Here is a 17,475-nt window from a genome sequence, read left to right on the forward strand (position 1 = left end):
GAGGAATTTTTTGAGGCTTTAGAAAAAGCAACTGACACAATGAAAAAGGAAAAGTTGGTCCTTGTTGGGGATCTAAATAGCAGAGTAGGAAATGATTGTCAGACATACAAATGAGAAAATTTGGAGGAAAGGGCAAAGCCAATAATAATGACAAATACCTGTTGGATTTCTGCTCAGGACATGGACTGGTTATTACTAACACCATGCTCCAACATAAAAATGTGCACAAATTAACATGGAGAGAAGAGGCAAGGAATAAGAAAAGTCTCATTGACTATGTTATTGTTGATAGTGATGTTTTTTCCCTGGTGCAGCACACCAGAGTTTACAGAGGTTTGAAATTGGAAGTGATCACTATTTAGTCTTGAGTAGGATAAAATTGAATTTCATATTTGAAAGAATAACATGTAAGAAAGTTTTAAAGCGAATAAAAGTTGAGCAGCTCTCAGATGTGAACTGTAGACTAAAATATACAAACATTATTCAAGAAAAAATGAAAGAGTTTGAGAACAGGAATCAAACCTTGGAGATTCAGTGGCAAACCTTGAAGAAAGCCCTGATTGATTCAGCTAGAGAGGCATGTGGTGAAGTTGTCTGCAAGGATAGAAAAATCAGAAATCCATGGTGGACACAGGAAGTTAAAGACGCAGTGAAAGAAAAGAAGAAAGCATATCAAAAGTTCCTGGCAAATAAGTCAGCTTGTGTTCTTAGAGTGCATAGAAATGCAAGAATGCTAAACACTGTGTAAAACTAGCTAAACAAAAGTCATAGGAGGACTTTGGCAAGAATATAGAAAATAAATATCAAGAAGGTGGTAAAAAGAAGCTTAGGAATGAAGGAAAGAGTGCTGTAAAAGGAGTTAGAAATGATGAAGGCGACATGAAAACGGGAGAAAAAGATATCCTTGAAGTATGGAGTAATTACTTTGAAAATCTGCTAAAAACAAGCAGTGATGACAGCACAGTGCTAAAAAGCACTGACAGGCATGTAGTCAGGAATACATATCCATACTTGAAGTAGAAAAAGCCATCAAAGGCTTGAAATGTGCAAAGGCAACAGGAGTAGATGATATTCGACCAGAAATGCTGAAGTATGGTGGTATAAGAGTCTTACAGTGGCTGCACTGCAAAGGTCAGAAAGCCTGGACAGAGGGACGAATTCCCGATGATTGGAGTAGAGCTCTCATAGTACCCATATATAAAAAGGGAAATAAAACTGAATGTGAGAATTACAGAGGTATTTCCCTACTGAGTGTTCCTGGTAAGATATATGCAAGTATACTTGAGAAACGGTTGAGAAGAATTGTGGAAGAAAAGCTTGGTGAAGAACAAGCTGGATTCAGGTCAAATAGAGACTGTCATGATCAGATCTTCACTTTACGACAAATAGTTGAGAAAGCATGGGAATATAACAAAGATCTGTATTTAAGTTTTGTCGATTTGGAAAAGGTTATGACAAGATGCCAAGAGAGAAGCTATTCAATACGCTACATTTATATATGGTGTCAATGGGGCATTATATCAAGCAATATTTAGTCTTTATTTGAGTTGTAACTCTACAGTTAGAATTGAAGGAAGTACAGGAAGATTGTTTAATGTTAAATCTGGTGTGAGACAAGCATGTAAATTATCCTCGCTGTTATTCATTATCTATATGGATCACATTATGAAGGAAAGTGGTATTAAACATGATATCAAAATGGGAGATGCTAATGTCAGCTCTTTACTTTATGTGGATGATGTTATACTTTTAAATAAATCCGCTACAAGTTTGCAAGATTGTCTGACTAAATTGAATAACTGTTGTAATAGATATGGTATGAAGGTCAACAATAAAGAGACACTGAAAATAGGCAGAAACACTGAAAATGTCAACTGTGTTGTGAATTTAGGAACATTTCAGCTACCTAGGCACAATTTTTAGTGAAGATGGTAAATCAAATATAGAAATAGACAACAGAATCAGCAAAGCTGGTATGGTGGGAAGTCAATTGAATAAATTCATATGGAATAAGAGAGAAATTAGTTGGAACACTAAATTAGCTGTGTACAATACAGTGTTCAAACCAGTTTTAACTTATGGATCTGAGAGGCTGGGTCAGAAGTAAAACACTTGACCAATGACTAGAGACAGCAGATATGAGAGTCCTGAGAAAGATTGGAGGTGTGAACAGATGACATTGATGGCAATATTAAAAACGAGGATATTAGGAAAGAACTTGACATTGTTAGCATCCAGGAATGGGTTAGCAGAGTTGATCTCAGGTGGTATGGTCACTTAAACAGAATGGGCGAGGAAAAATTAGCAAAACAAGTGTTCTATGCCAGGTTGGCAGCAAAATGACTCAGAGGAAGACCAAGATATAGGTGGATTGATATGGTACAAAGTGCCTTAGATGATAGAAATATAATGTCTGATAATGTTGAGTCTTGACAAGTAACAGAATGATTTGGAGAGAAATTGTAGATAGGAAGTTAGTAATGATGTAATTTTTTTCATGTAGTACTATCATATCCTGTACACCCCCTTGAGGATACATGGCAGGAATTTGATGATGATGATGATAAAATTGTCAAATCAGTAATTTTTTTATACGTCCAGGTAAATGAATTAATTTGGATCAGTGGAAGTCAAGCAGCGAGCTGAGTGAATATGATTATAAGCAAAGTGTAAAAACTCGATTGTAGCTTAAATATTAAATATTCCAAAGCACCTTACATCGGTTTTTTACTTAGGTTAAGTCCCATGTTTTTACAATATGTGAATATTGTAAAAAAATAAACTTTGTTTGTCTCGGTATAGTTTGTATTAGATGTTTTTGTAAATAACTCTTTTGAAGCTAACTGTATATACTGCTTTAATAAGAATATTTTAAAGTGTTAAAAACAAAGGCAATGTTTTTGTTGCGAAGCTGTATATGGCAGCATTAGAAAGATTGTTATTGAAACTTGTATGTATGAGAAAGGCTTGCAGGCTCTAAGTGTAAACATCTAATTCAGTCAGAAAGAGTTCAAACAACTTTTTGATGGCCGGCAACTTGCAATCAAAAGAAAGCGGAGGAGAACAAAAGGCGTTGCGAACTTGAAAATTAAGATGAAAGACTCATACCGATTCTTTGCGGGTTGCCAAACTTCATGCGAGGTCTCAGAGGAGGCCTAATAAAAAGGGACTGAAGCAAGCAGAAGGGGTCCCAGATCCATGTTGCTTGAGAGAAGAGTTTCCTGCTTCCATGAAAGGAGCTTCTCGGTTCGAGAAGTTGCTAGAGAGATACTACTTCTATGCCGCAGACAAGGTTTCAAATTGCCGAAAGGAAGAAGAGTTCCAATTGCAGGAGAAAAGTTTCCAGGCCAGGTTAACGTCAGACATTCACCAGTGTGTTGCGTTTTCATTACAATTGGATGAATCAAACGACTTCACTGATATGCTCAGTTAATGGTATTTATTCTCATGGTATTTCAAGATTATTCTAAAAATTATACCATTATTGGGAAGGACTAGGGGAGAAGACATTATTTTTGGCATTTGATGAATTTGTGAAACAACACAAACTTCCGCTTTTTAAACTTGTGTCTATTCCTACTGATGGTGCTCCTGCAATGATAGGTTATAAATCAGGCTTCATTTCATTATGTAAAAACGATGACAAATATCCAGATTTTTTAACGTACCACTGTATTATTCAACAGCAGGTACTGTGTAGTAAAAGATTAAACACAAAAGATGTTTTGGATATTACATTTAAAATTGTAAATTCTGTTCAAATTGTAAATTCTGTTTAAAATTGTAAATTCTGTTCAACCCCTGCAACGGCGGTTATTTAAATTACAGGCAGATGATGATAGGGAACGTCTGTTGTACAATAATGTTCATGACTTATTTTTCACGGTATTAACAACACCACAAACACTTTATTTCAACAAAGATGTTTTATTAACGCTTATATTTCGCTGATTTTCAACTCATCATCATCAGAGCACAACACACAAGTAAACGCAACAGTGAGTGAGTGAAACAATATAATTGCAAAAGACAAAAGATCTAAAGTCCTATTTTTGGTGCCCTCTAACGGGGGAAAAAAAAAAAAACAGCAGTTATCCAGGAGTTTTTCTTAGGATAACCATCTCCCAAATTTTTGGCAAATTAATGCAACCATATTTGTTAAGGTTGGGAGAATTCTTCAAAGCCATTGCTGACTCGTAAAATAATCTTTCAGATCTACAATGACTCCTAAATAGCACATTCGTTTTCCTCCATCTAATCCTGTGTGAAGGAGTGTCCAAAGCGTGGTCTGCCAGTCCCGATTTGCCATAGTAATAGTAGCGAATGTATCTTTCATGTTCTTCCAGGCGGATGTTCACTGATCTTCATGTTTGCCCATAATAGGCCAAGTCACAGTCCCATGGAACTTCATACACTCCTGGGTGTGCTAAAGGGTGAAGTTTATCCTTTAAATTTCCCCCAGATATTTTTGAATTATTTCAATTTACCATGAATGCAGGTTACTTTACATGGGGGGGGGTTTCTACAAACAGATTAATGGTACTGCTATGGGTTCCCCCCTCTCTCCCCTGTTAGCAAATTTTTACATGGAACATTTTGAAAACAAAGTACTTACCACAGCTACATACAAGCCACAAGTGTGGTTGCGCTATGTAGATGATGTGTTTGCCATCTGGCCCCATGGACAAGACACTGGATGCTTTTGTCACCTACCTAAACAGCCAACACCCCAAAATTCACTTCACAGTAGAAAAAGAATCAAATAACTGTTTACCATTTCTTGACACATTAGTCACCCGCCTTTCAGATGGATCACTATCTTTTTCTATTTACAGAAAGCCTACACACACACACAGGAAGATACCTACATAAACAATCACATCATCATCCAGTCCAACAGTATGGCATTTTAAAAACACTGACACACAGAGCCAGAGCCATTTGTTCTAAAGATACAGCTCTGGCCACTGAACTACAGTACCTGTGCCATACGTTCTTAGCCAATCCCTACAAAATAGATAAAATACTACATAGACCCATTACTCTGCCCTCCCCTAATACATAAGAATACAACACGACCATTTCTATTCCCTATATCAGAGGTACATCGGAAAAGATAGCCACAGTATTGTTGAAACATGGCCTTCGCACCACCTTCAAACCTTATCTCAAGCTGGCAACTCTGATCCGCTCGCCTAAGGATAAATTTCACCCTTTAGCACACCCAGGAGTGTATAAAGTTCCATGTGACTGTGACTTGGCCTATTATGGGCAAACAGGAAGATCAGTGAACATCCGCCTGGAAGAACATGAAAGATACATTCGCTACTATTACTATGGCAAATCGGGACTGGTAGACCACGCTTTGGACACTCCTTCACACAGGATTAGATGGAGGAAAACGAATGTGCTATTTAGGAGTCATTATAGATCTGAAAGATTATTTTATGAGTCAGCAATGGCTTTGAAGAATTCTCCCAACCTTAACAAATATGGTTGCATTAATTTGCCAAAAATTTGGGAGACGGTTATCCTAAGAAAAACTCCTGGATAACTGTTGTTTTTTGTTAGAGGGCGCCAAAAATAGGACTTTAGATCTTTTGTCTTTTGCAATTATATTGTTTCACTCACTCACTGTCGCGTTTACTTGTGTGTTGTGCTCTGATGATGCTGAGTTGAAAATCAGCGAAATATAAGCGTTAATAAAACATCTTTGTTGAAAAAAAGTGTTTGTGGTGTTGTTAATACCGTGAAAAATAAGTCATGAATAACCATCAACACCTAAGCTTATCTGTTAGATACAATAATGTTCGCTGGCTCAGCAGAAGTCAATTTTTAGAAAGATTTATTGTATTAATTAACGATATAAAAAATTTTCTTTGATGAAAAAGGAGATATTTATCCACAATTGAGTGATAAAAGATGGTTGTTACACATCATTTTTAGTAGATTTCTGTACGAAATTAATCAATTTAAATTTAGAGTTACAAGGTAGAGATAAAAATTTAATTGACATATTAAGTTCAATAAAAACTTTCCAACAATACTTTCTTTTATTAAAGAAAAATATAAATGACTGCGAATTTAGACATCTCCCATATTTATTAAAATTTTTTGAACAAAATCTAGAAATGCTTCGCTATGATTTAAAAGAATTTATTCATGAAATAAAATTAGTTGAGGAAGAAATAAATTCTAGATTTAAAGATTTTAATAAAACTGAAATGATTGTATCTTTTATCAATAATCCAATTCAAGAAAACTTGAACATCACAGAAATTTCAAATAAAATTAGTGGGCTGTTTGATATATATCAAGTTGAAGTAGAACTTGAGATAATAAACATTCAGAATAGTTTATATTTAAAATCAATAAACAATGAAGTCATTTGGAAGTAAGTATGCACATGAAAAATTCCCAACATTAACTGATATTGCGCGAAAAATTCTGTTGTGTTTCGGGTCGACATACTTGTCAGAATCCACTTTTTCAAATATGACTGTCATAAAAAATCGATTAAGAAACCAAATTACAAATGATTATTTGGATAATTGTCTGCGATTGGCCACTTCTTCATATCAACTTGACTATGAAAATATTGCGAGGTCCAAACAATGCCAAATTTCACATAAACTTTTTTTTTTTTTTAATCAACCAGCATTTCCTGTAACTTGTGAGTTTGTAATCAATCAATTGTTTTTTCTAACTTTGATTTTCCAAAATAGAGAAATAAATATTTTATTCCAATATATTTGGGTTTTTTTTTGTTGTATTAAAATAATTAAAAGTGATAAATAGATTTTTAAATACACAAATAAAGTTTTTAGTTGTTTATTTGTGCATAATCAGATATAGGTTGGGGGAACGTGATCTATATAAGAAAGTAGATCGCCAAATAACTTTTTATAGAAAAGTAGCTCGCTTAGTAAAAAAAGGTTGAACACCACTGATCTAGATGATTTGATCTGTGCAAGAATTATTGGAAAACTTGAAGATGAGGGGAGGAGAGAAGCTTTATCTCAAACTTTTTTATTATTTTTTTTATTTTATTTTTTTACATTCAAATTGCTGTCTGTTGTTTGTCATATGTGAAGAACACTCATTTTGATTAACAAGATCATGTACTGTTGTTCTTAATCTTGCTGTCATCACTATTAATGTGATTTGCAAGAATGACTGAAAAAAAAAAAAGTTCCCGAGGTTTATATATTTTTCTGATATATATATACACACATACATATATCTGAAAGAGTACACAGAAGCACTTTACAGAAAGGACTCCAAAATTATTCAGGAATTTGAAAAGCAGGATTATACACTGGAGCCAGTACTACTGGAGAGTGAAGTGAGGTGAGCACTGCAACAGCTATCCTGTAAGAAAGCACCAGGAGGAGATGGGATACCTATACAGCTGCTCAAAGACATGGGAGAAGAGGCAGTTAAAATTTTAACAGCTCTATGTCACAGAATTTGGATCAGAATTACATGGCCTAGGGAATGGAAAAAATCAGTTTTTATACCTTTATTGAAGAAATGCGATGCAAGAGAGTGCGAAAATTACAGAATTATGGCACTACTTTCTCATGCAAGTAAAGTCTTACTTAAGATCATTCAGAAAAGACAGGACCATTCATGAAGAAAGAAATGAAAGATGAACAGGCAGGGGAACAAGAGATCAGATCACCAATGTGAGATGGATAATAGAAAGAGCATAGGAATATCAAAAGAATGTCTGTTTCTTTCAAAAGAAAGTTTGTTTCCTTGAGTATAGTAAGGCTTTTGACTCTGTAAATCATGTGAAACTGTGGAATGTGTTAAGAACAATGGGAGTACCAGAGCATTTCATCCAGGTGGTGACATTGCAGGAATGAAGAAACCAACAGCTTATATGGGAATGATGATGAATGAAGTGGAGGTGAATAGTCTATTAGAAGACTTCAATGTCAATACATCTATGGGATTGGATGGTATACCAGCTCATGTCGTATGTGAAGTGGCTAAAGAATTGTCAGTGTCCTTGACCATTTTGTTTAATTTGAGTCTCGGTTCTGGGTTAGAACCGAGGGGGTAGAAAGAAGGGAAAATAGTTCCACTGAATAAAGGAGGTTCCAAGACTTCTGTTGTAAATTCTTGGAGAAAATAGTCAAGAGGAGAATACAGGAATGGATAGATGAAAATGATACTGTGTGGGGGGACAGCATGGTTTTGTGAAGGGCAGATCATGCCTCAGTAACTTGCTCACATTTTATAACACAGTGACGGCTGAATTGGATAAGGGTAATAGGTTTACAGTGATTCTACTGGACCTTGCTAAGGCCTTTGACAGGATACCACATGGAATTCTAATCAGTAAACTGCAGCATATGAGGATGGATATAGGGTTGGTGAGATGGATAGGAGGGTGGTTGATGGAGAGATATCAGAGAGTGGTTTATTCAGGAGTAGAGTCCAAAAGACGACCCGTGACTAGTGGTGTGCTACAGGGTTCTGTTCTTGGACTACTACTTTTCAATTTGTTCATTAACGATATAGGAAAGTATCCGAGAGGAACTGTTCATTTGTTTGCTGATGATGCAAAGTTTTGTAGAGCAATAGTGAATGTACAGGATGTCGAAATTTTGCAGGATGATTTGGATAGTTTGAAGGGCTGGGCTAACGAGAACGGATGTCAATTTAATGTGGCAAAATGTAAGGTTATGCATTTTGGGGTGAAAAGATTAGCAGCAGTATACCACATTGGTGGAACTGTACTCCAGGAGATTGACGAGGCCAGGGATTTGGGAGTGTTGGTGGATAGGGAGTTGAAGTTTAGGGGGGGCATCGCAAAAGTGGCTAAATCAGCTCATGAAATCACTTGGTTGCTGAAAAATACTTTGATGAGCAGAGACAAGCAGGTTATTGTTCCTCTGTATGGAACCTTGATAAGACCCCCATCTTGATGCCATGGTTTCTTCTTGATGGGGAGGAGGTGGAGAGGATCCAGAGGCGAGTGACCAAGATGATATCAGGTCTATGGAATGAACCTTATGAGAACAGGTTGAAGATTTGTGGGTTGATAGGTGGAAAAGGGGTGATATGATTGAGATGTTCAAATTACTGAAGGGTTTCTATAATATTAATTCAGAAGATATTTTTGAGAATAGGACTGGTGGTGTGAGGACTAGGGGCCATCCATGGAAGCTGGGCAAGAGTGTGGTTAGCAAGGATGTTAGAGCTCGGTTTTTTACTTGGAGAGTGGTGAATGAGTGGAATAAGCTGCTAGAGTCTGTTGTGGGTGCCATGACTGTAAATGAGTTCAAGACGAAGTATGATAGATACTGTGTGAATGTTGAATAGTTGTTCTTGACATGATGTTAGGGCCTCCCTCAATGAGTCTAAGGACTCCTTGGAGTTGCCCGTACTACTACTACTAATAATAATTTCAGTATCCTTCTAAGGAATCTTTATTATGAACAAAAAACTACTGTCCGAACAGATCTTGAAGAAACGGAGTATTTCACAATAGTTAAAGGGGTGCGACAAGAATGTATTTTATCTCCATGCTTGTTTAACTTGTACAGCGAATACATTTTGAGAATGGCAGAGCCGGTGGAGTCTTCAGTTGGAATTAAAAATTGGTGGAAGAAATATTAATAATTTGAAGTATGCAGATGAATACCATCTTGCTAGCAGAATGCAAAGAAGATTTGGAGCAACGTATGAAAGTTAAACAAGAAAGTGCTAAATATGGCCTTAAACTTAACCTCAAAAAGACAAAAGTTATGGCCACATGTGAACTTGATGGTTTCGAAGTAGATGGGGAGAAAATGGAAGGAGTTGACAATTTTGTGCTCCTAGGATCCCGAATTGATAAAGATGGGTATTGTACTGAAGAAGTTAGAAGAAGATTATTACTTGGGAAGAAAGCAATGACAAATTTAAACAAGATCTTTAAATATAAAGATATTAGCTTTGCAGCAAAAATCAGAATCATGAAAGCAGTGGTATTCCCTGTGGTACGGTATGGATGTGAAAGTTGGACCCTGAGAAAGAGTCAAAGAAGGAAGATAGATGCATTTGAATTATGGGTTTGGAGAGACGCTTACTAAGAATACCATGGACTGCAAAGCAAACCAATAAATCAGTGGTAGACAGAGTAAAGCCAAATTGCTCCCTCAAAGCTATGATCATCAAGCAAAAATTGTCATACTTTGGACATATTATGCGAGCAAACAAAAGTCTGGAGAAGATGATGGTGCTTGCTAAAGTTGATGGAAGCAGGAGAAGAGGAAGACCAAGAATTAGATGGGTGGATAGAGTAATGGAAATTGGAAATTCTGAAAGATATAGCTAGTGTAAAAATAATCATAATTTAAAATTCTGAATATTTTTACAAATTGTTTGTTAGTACGTTTATTAGTTTTGGTTTCATAACACGCATTGTTGGCACTTGCGATGTGCCCGTTATTGATGTTATTTTGTCAAAATGAAATGTAAAGAAGTTAAAATTTTATGTACTTACTGGATTTAGAGAGCTGTATTACTTTCAGAAATTTTTTTGTAGTTTAAAATATTAAGTGTTGTGTTTTATGAAGACATTCTCTTGTCGCTAACGGAGACAACATGTCAGCCATTATACTTAGCTTCTCGCTTGTGACTTTCATGGAGTGCACACGCTCGCCGAGGGGTTTGATAGGTGATTGACAGCTGACAGAGAGTGTTCAGTATCGAGGTAACAGGAGTAACAAGAGAGCGTTTGGGAAGAAAAGGAACACAGGCCGGCAGATATTTGGGTTCTGAGGAAATTAAGTTTTTTTATGTGACAGTCATTGGAAAATGAATAGTATATTCCGAAAAAGGAATCATAGAACTGTGAATTTTAAAAGTGGTAGATTGCCAATAAGTATTGGTAAATAAAAGAAGCTATTGCAATTGACGTTCTAAAGGAATGTTCGAGGAAACGCTGATTGAAAAGTTCTTCTGTTTCAAGGACGGCGAATCTATTTGTTATCTCTACTGGAATAGGAGAAGGAATTTAGCAACTTAGATAAAAGCAGTAGAAGAAACTTTTTTGTTGGTACAAAAATTAAAAAAAATTGAACTGCATGAGGTAAGAGTAACTATACTTCGGTAAATTCAGAATATCTTACTTAAGAGTCGAGAAGAATTAATATGTGCTACATGAGAGTAAATGAGAAAGGATCCTATGAAAAGAAGAAGAGAATCTTATATCTTCAGAAAAGGGCATTAACAGAGAAACTGGCTATGAACATTTTTTTATTGTGTAAACAAAGTTTTTAGTCTAGTGGATGTGATGAAGTATATGTTAAACAAATCAGTAATAGAATGAGTTAGAAAATGGGTGATTTCTTAAGTGTAAGATTATTTTAAACGGCCTTGGATCCAATTAATTTTGTTATTAGTTATGTAGTTTTGTTTGAAGTGTATATATATTGTTTTTCTTTTATTAAATGTCTAATTTTTGTATTTGGTCTTGAGTCAGTGATGTTTTTGGATTCTGAAAGAAACAGTAAAAAGGTCATTGCACCAATCGGAGTGAACCCTTGTGCATATATAAATACGCCCGGAAAAAGAAATAATTGTTATAGAGAAAATCTCATAAAACTGAGGATAGATAGGATATTATTATTAATTTTTATTCAATCTAAACAAATGGTGCAGTCGAACAGAGATATTCTCTATAAAAAATTATAATCTCATCTCTAAACACTGTATGTATGTATGTGAAAGTTGGACCCTGAGTAAGAGTGAAAGAAGAAAGATAGATGCATTTGAATTATGGGTTTGGAGATGCTTACTAAGAATACCATGGACTGCAAAGCAAACCAATAAATCAGTGATAGACAGAATAAAGCCAAATTGCTCCCTCAAAGCTATGATCATCAAGCAAAAATTGTCATACTTTGGACATATTATGCGAGCAAACAAAAGTCTGGAGAAGTTGATGGAAGCAGGAGAACAGGAAGACCAAGAATTAGATGGGTGGATAGAGTTAAAGACGTAACTGGAATGTGCTTGGAAATTCTGAAAGATATGGCTAGGAACAGATCTGAATGGAGAGCAAGTCTTGAACATTTTACTCTTCTATTTTAGAATTTCGGTTTGTGAAACTCCAGTTGCCAGTATCAAATATTTGGCAGCTTGGTTGGCCAAGTGGTTAGCTTATTTGCTCTCCAACCAAAACACTGTGGTTCTAATCCCACTGTTGGGCATAGAGGTTTGTGATTGTCTGTGAAAATACTAGCGGTGCCGTTAGTGGTTGCCGTAAATGATGCAGTTCACTGTAGTTGGTAAATTGAGTGGTGGAGGTTGTAGAGTAGGTACATAATAATAATAATAATTTAAGATATTAATTTGTAAATTAAATGAAGAAGAATAAGATACAGGGGTGCTTAAGGCTCAAAGCTGTTTAACTGAGAGAAGACCTCCATATAGCCTTTAAAGGAATGCAGAGAACCGACCAGAGCTTCTGATTTAATGTCCAATCATCACCTTGTGGTGCACCCTGTTAGATATCTACCGGATACTGAACGAACGAGGATTGGCTGACAATTTATGATTTAACCAACCAAATTGGCTTAAACCACAAGTAAAATGATGGTATAACATAACAGAAATTCATGCCAACTTGGTTGTCGCCCAGTTAAACAAGGCTCCTGTTGTTTTTGCCAGGGAACCAGAGCAAAAAGTCAGCTACTGGAACAAATCCTGAAGATCTGATAATGTTGGAGTTTTGACAGATAACAAATTGATTTGGAGGAAAATCATTGATAGGAATTTAGTAATGATGTAAGTTCTTCCTGTAGTACTATCATAATATCCTGTACATCCCTTGAGGGCACATGTCAGGAATTTCCTGATGATGATGAATAAGATATATTAACTATTAATGTATTGTATTCTTTTAAGTTTCAGATATGAACCAAAAGTATATGATTTATGTAATATATATATATATATATATATATATATATATATAATTAAACCATAAAGTATTTTAGATCATTAAAAAAAAAAAAAGCATACAATACAATAAAATTTCGCTGTAGCAAAACTATTCTAACAGTTACTATTAATGTAGTGAGAGTTGATCGTATGTAGAGGTATACTGAGTTAAAAGTTTCGCATATTCTACAACTTTCTGGATTCTGAAAGGTCTTAGATTTAATATTATAGTGACAGTTCAATTTCATTAACTAATCCAACTTTCCTATTTTTATATATGTATAAAGATATACCCCGGTGGGACGATCATTCTTTTCTTCTCCGGATGGCTATAATCATCCATTAGGAGGTGGTAGAGAAGTATGGTTTGGATTTCATCAAAGTGTTCGCCCAAGTCAATGGAAGATGATGTTAAATATTGATGGTAAGTTTTTAAGATTATAGCTAAATGAATTCAGATTATATCAGTTTTCTATAAAGTTAATGGTTAGTGTTTATTTAAAAAAAAATCAAATATGCATATAAGGAAATGTATCTTTTTTATTATGTAATTGTTTCTTGTGTATATGAGGGAGGGTCACTTAAGGATTAAAGCTATATAACTTGGAGAAGATCTCCCATATAGAATGCAGAAAGCTGACTTGGATTCGATGTCCATTTCTTTCCTGCATGCATTGTTACCCATTATTAGTTATCCACTTGAATGTTGAAGAAACGAGATGGACTAGTTATTTATGACTTAAAGCTAAGCTTTGTATACTATATGTATGCTGGAATCATAGCATAATCAAGAATCTTATAATTATACAAGGCCTCTGTTGTGCTTGGTTTGTCAGGTAACTAGAACAAACAGTATGCTACCAGAATTGAAGAATCATCATTATATGAAGCATCGGAAGGAAGGAAGTGATACTAACAGAGAAAATACAGAAATATCTACCTATTAGCATTACTAAGACAAAAGTTAAAACAGTGAGAGTCTCTTAAATAATAAGATTTGGGCAAGAGGAATCAGGAAAAGAAGCAAGTAGCCGATTTCAAGTTGAATATTTTGAGCAAATTTCAAAACAGGAAATTTGAATAACATTTGGTTGTGTGTGTGTGTGGCCCTATTAGGAAATTAGAATTTTTATGAGTCATTATGTGAGTTAAAAACTGGCTTAAGGGCAATGGGGAGCTTGTTCTTGTGAAATACCTAAATAGCAAAATAAGATATAGATCCCACTTAAAATGATTCAAAAAATTTGGTGAAAAGTACACACTGCTAATAAGAATGGCATAGTTCTCCTGAGGACCTTTTGAATGGGAGTGCTGCCTGGCTAATTAATGTTGTGAATTGACATGGCTAAATAATGAGTCAGAATGGAAAAATAATTTAAGACATTTTTAAATTAATACTGATGAGAAATCGAAACCGGAGAGTCTCGATACTCGTGAGACCAGCTCAATTTCTTCATCAACTGTACACCAATCCGTACGCGGAAGAAGACAAAAATCGTGATCTCGAATACAACAGTATCGGTTGCAAAGAAGATCTTTAATGAAAGGGACATAATTTTGATGTTTGAAGAAAATAAATTGTGAAAATTGAGCAAATTCAAATCGAAGGCAAAAATCGATGTTAAAAATCTACATTTATTTTTCTTAATAATGGTTTTTGTCTGAAGATCATGAGTCAAGTATTTAATATTTTATTTTGTAAAAGAAAATAGGCCTGCGCATCAAATATAGTTGTGATCTCGGGGAAATTCTCGAAACTCTCGAGGACTATGACATCAGTCTCGAGTGATACCAATTCCCATTCCTAGTAATTAATACTCATAAAATTGTGACATAATGCTCGTTATGTGTCTCGGGTATTACTGTCAGTGCACAATTCAGTGATTTGTTCTGATTAATTTAATACCAATGATATTTTACAGCAAAAAAGTCAGCTACTGGAACAAATCCTAAAACACACTCCATCTCAATATCACCAGAATTGAAAATCGGTACTATCAACATAAGAAGCCTGAATGGCAAAGAAATGAAGCTAGCTGAGGAATTAGATAAGTACCAGATCGACATAATAGGGGTGACTAAAACAAAAAAGACCAAAATTGGTGAACTGTTTCTGAGCAATGAATACAAAATGTTATATTCAGGCAATGACAATCAAGGAAAAGAAGGAGTAGCCATAGCATTGAACACCAAATACGAGACTAATCTTCTTTAATGGCAGGCATTTTCAGGTAGAGTGATGTTGGCAAATATGTGAATGGTGAACTGGACAATGAGACTTATTTGTGCCTAAGGTAGAAGTGGAGCAATTTTTTGAGGCTTTAGAAAAAGCAACTGACACAATGAAAAATGAAAAGTTGGTCCTTGTTGGGGATCTAAATAGCAGAGTAGGAAATGATTGTCAGACATACAAAAATATTTTAGGAAAATTTGGAGAAAATAGCAAAGCTAATAATAATAACAAATACTTGTTGGATTTCTGCTCAGGACATGGACTGGTTATTACTAACACAATGTTCCAACATAAAAATGTGCACAAATTCACATGGAGAGAAGAGGCTAGGAATAAGAAAAGTCTCATTGACTATGTTATTGTTGATAGTGATGTTTTCTCCCTGGTGCACGACACCAGAGTGTACAGAGGATTTGAAATTGGAAGTGATCACTATTTAGTCTTGAGCAGGATAAAATTGAATTTCATATTGAAAAGAAGAACATGTAAGAAAGTTTTAAAGCGAATAAAAGTTGAGCAGTTCTCAGATATGAACTGTAGACTAAAATATACAAACATTATTCAAGAAAAAATGAAAGAGTTTGAGAACAGGAATCAAACCTTGGAGATTCAGTGGCAAGCGCTAAAGAAAACATTGATTGATTCTGTCGGAGAGGCATGTGGTGAGTTTGTCTGCAAGGATAGAAAAATCAGAACTCCCTGGTGGACACAGAAAGTTAAAGAGGCAGTGAAGGAAAAGAAGAAAGCATATCAAAAGTTCCTGGCAAATAAGTCAGCTTGTGCTCTTAGAGAATACAGAGACAAATGTAAGAAAGCTAAACACTGTGTAAAACTAGCTAAATAAAAGTCATGGGAAGACTTTGGTAAGAACATAGAAAATAAATATCAAGAAGGTGGCAAGATATTCTGGCGGTTGTTGAAGAAGCTCAAAAATGGAGGAGAGAGTGCTGTAAAAGGAATTAGAGGTGATAAAGGTGATATGAACACTGGGAAAAAGATATCCTTGATGTATGGAGTAATTACTTCAAAAAATTGCTAAATAAAACTTGCAGTGATGACAGCACGGTGATAAAAAAACACTGACCAAGCATGCAATCAGGAATACATATCCATGCTTGAAGTAGAAAAAGCCATCAAAAGTATGAAATGTGGAAAGGCAGCTGGAGTAGATGATATTAGACCAGAAATGCTCAAGTATGGAGGTATAAAAGTTTTGTAATGGCTACACTGCATAATTCAGAGGACCTGGACAGAAGGACGAATTTCAGATGATTGGAGTAGAGCTCTAATAGTACCCATATATAAAAAGGGAAATAAAACTGGTTGTGAAAATTACAGAGGTATTTCTCTACCGAGTGTTCCTGGTGAGATTTCTGCCAGAATACTTGAGAAACGGTTGAGAAGGATTCTGGAAGAGAAGCTTGATGAGGAACATGCTGGATTCAGGTCAAATATCGGCTGTCAGGATCAGATATTCAATTTACGACAAATAGTTGAAACATCATTGGAATATAACAAAGATCTGTGTTTAAGTTTTGTAGATCTGGAAAAAGCATATGACAAGAGAGAAGCTATTCAATACGCTACAGTTATATGGTGTTAGTGGATCATTATATCAAGCAATACTTAGTCTTTATTTGAGTTGTAAGTCAGCAGTTAGAATTGAAAGAAGTACATAACTGGTGATTAGTTTATGGAATTAACAATGCATATAAAGTATATTAATTAAAGGTAATTTTAATGAATAACTTCTATATTTCGGCAACGTCACATTGCCATCTTCAGGAACATAAAGATATGGTATGTGCACACAGGCACTAACACACAGCAAATGAGGAAGATAGCAAGAAACTAATATTGTTCCTAAAGTCCTAATAGTGCCCTTTGGTGTGCTAATTTGGTAGTCTTGGCAGTTGGGCTGAAGTTCTCATAATGTAAGTCTCCCAAATTTGGGGTAGTTTCATGCACCCAAATTTGTTGAGGTTATGAACGTTTTTTAGAGCTGCTGAAGATTCTTTGAATAATCTTTCATATTTAAACTTGCTGCGATGAATTATTTTTGTTTTCTTCCAACGAATTTTATGGTGGGTATCTAAGGCATGGTCTGCCAGCCCAGAGTGGCTGTACTGGTGGAACCGGATGTAGTCTTGGTGTTCTGAAATCCTGATATTTGTTGTTCTGCCTGTTTGGCCAAAGGAGGACAATTTGCAGCTGCAAGGGACCTGGTATACACCAGGTAGGTCTAGAGGAAGTGGTTGGTCTTTGGTAGAGCGGATAAGGGATGCCAACTTTTTATA

General features: G+C 35.4%; 1 protein-coding gene across 1 annotated transcript in view; it reads left to right on the plus strand.

The window, feature by feature from the left end:
* The window catches only part of LOC150107437 (protein argonaute-2-like), a 218,859-nt gene that overhangs the window by 50,797 nt on the left and 150,587 nt on the right, over positions 1 to 17,475 (plus strand). Inside the window, exon 5 of the mRNA XM_090392096.1 lies at positions 13,233 to 13,369. Coding sequence (XP_090248222.1) covers positions 13,233 to 13,369 — 137 coding nt within the window. The remainder of the gene's footprint in view (positions 1 to 13,232; positions 13,370 to 17,475) is intronic.

Source organism: Typopeltis vanoorti, chromosome 4, assembly GCF_054136105.1.
Source record: "Typopeltis vanoorti isolate ZY-2024b chromosome 4, IOZ_Tvanoo_1.0, whole genome shotgun sequence".
Classification (NCBI taxonomy): domain Eukaryota; kingdom Metazoa; phylum Arthropoda; class Arachnida; order Uropygi; family Thelyphonidae; genus Typopeltis; species Typopeltis vanoorti.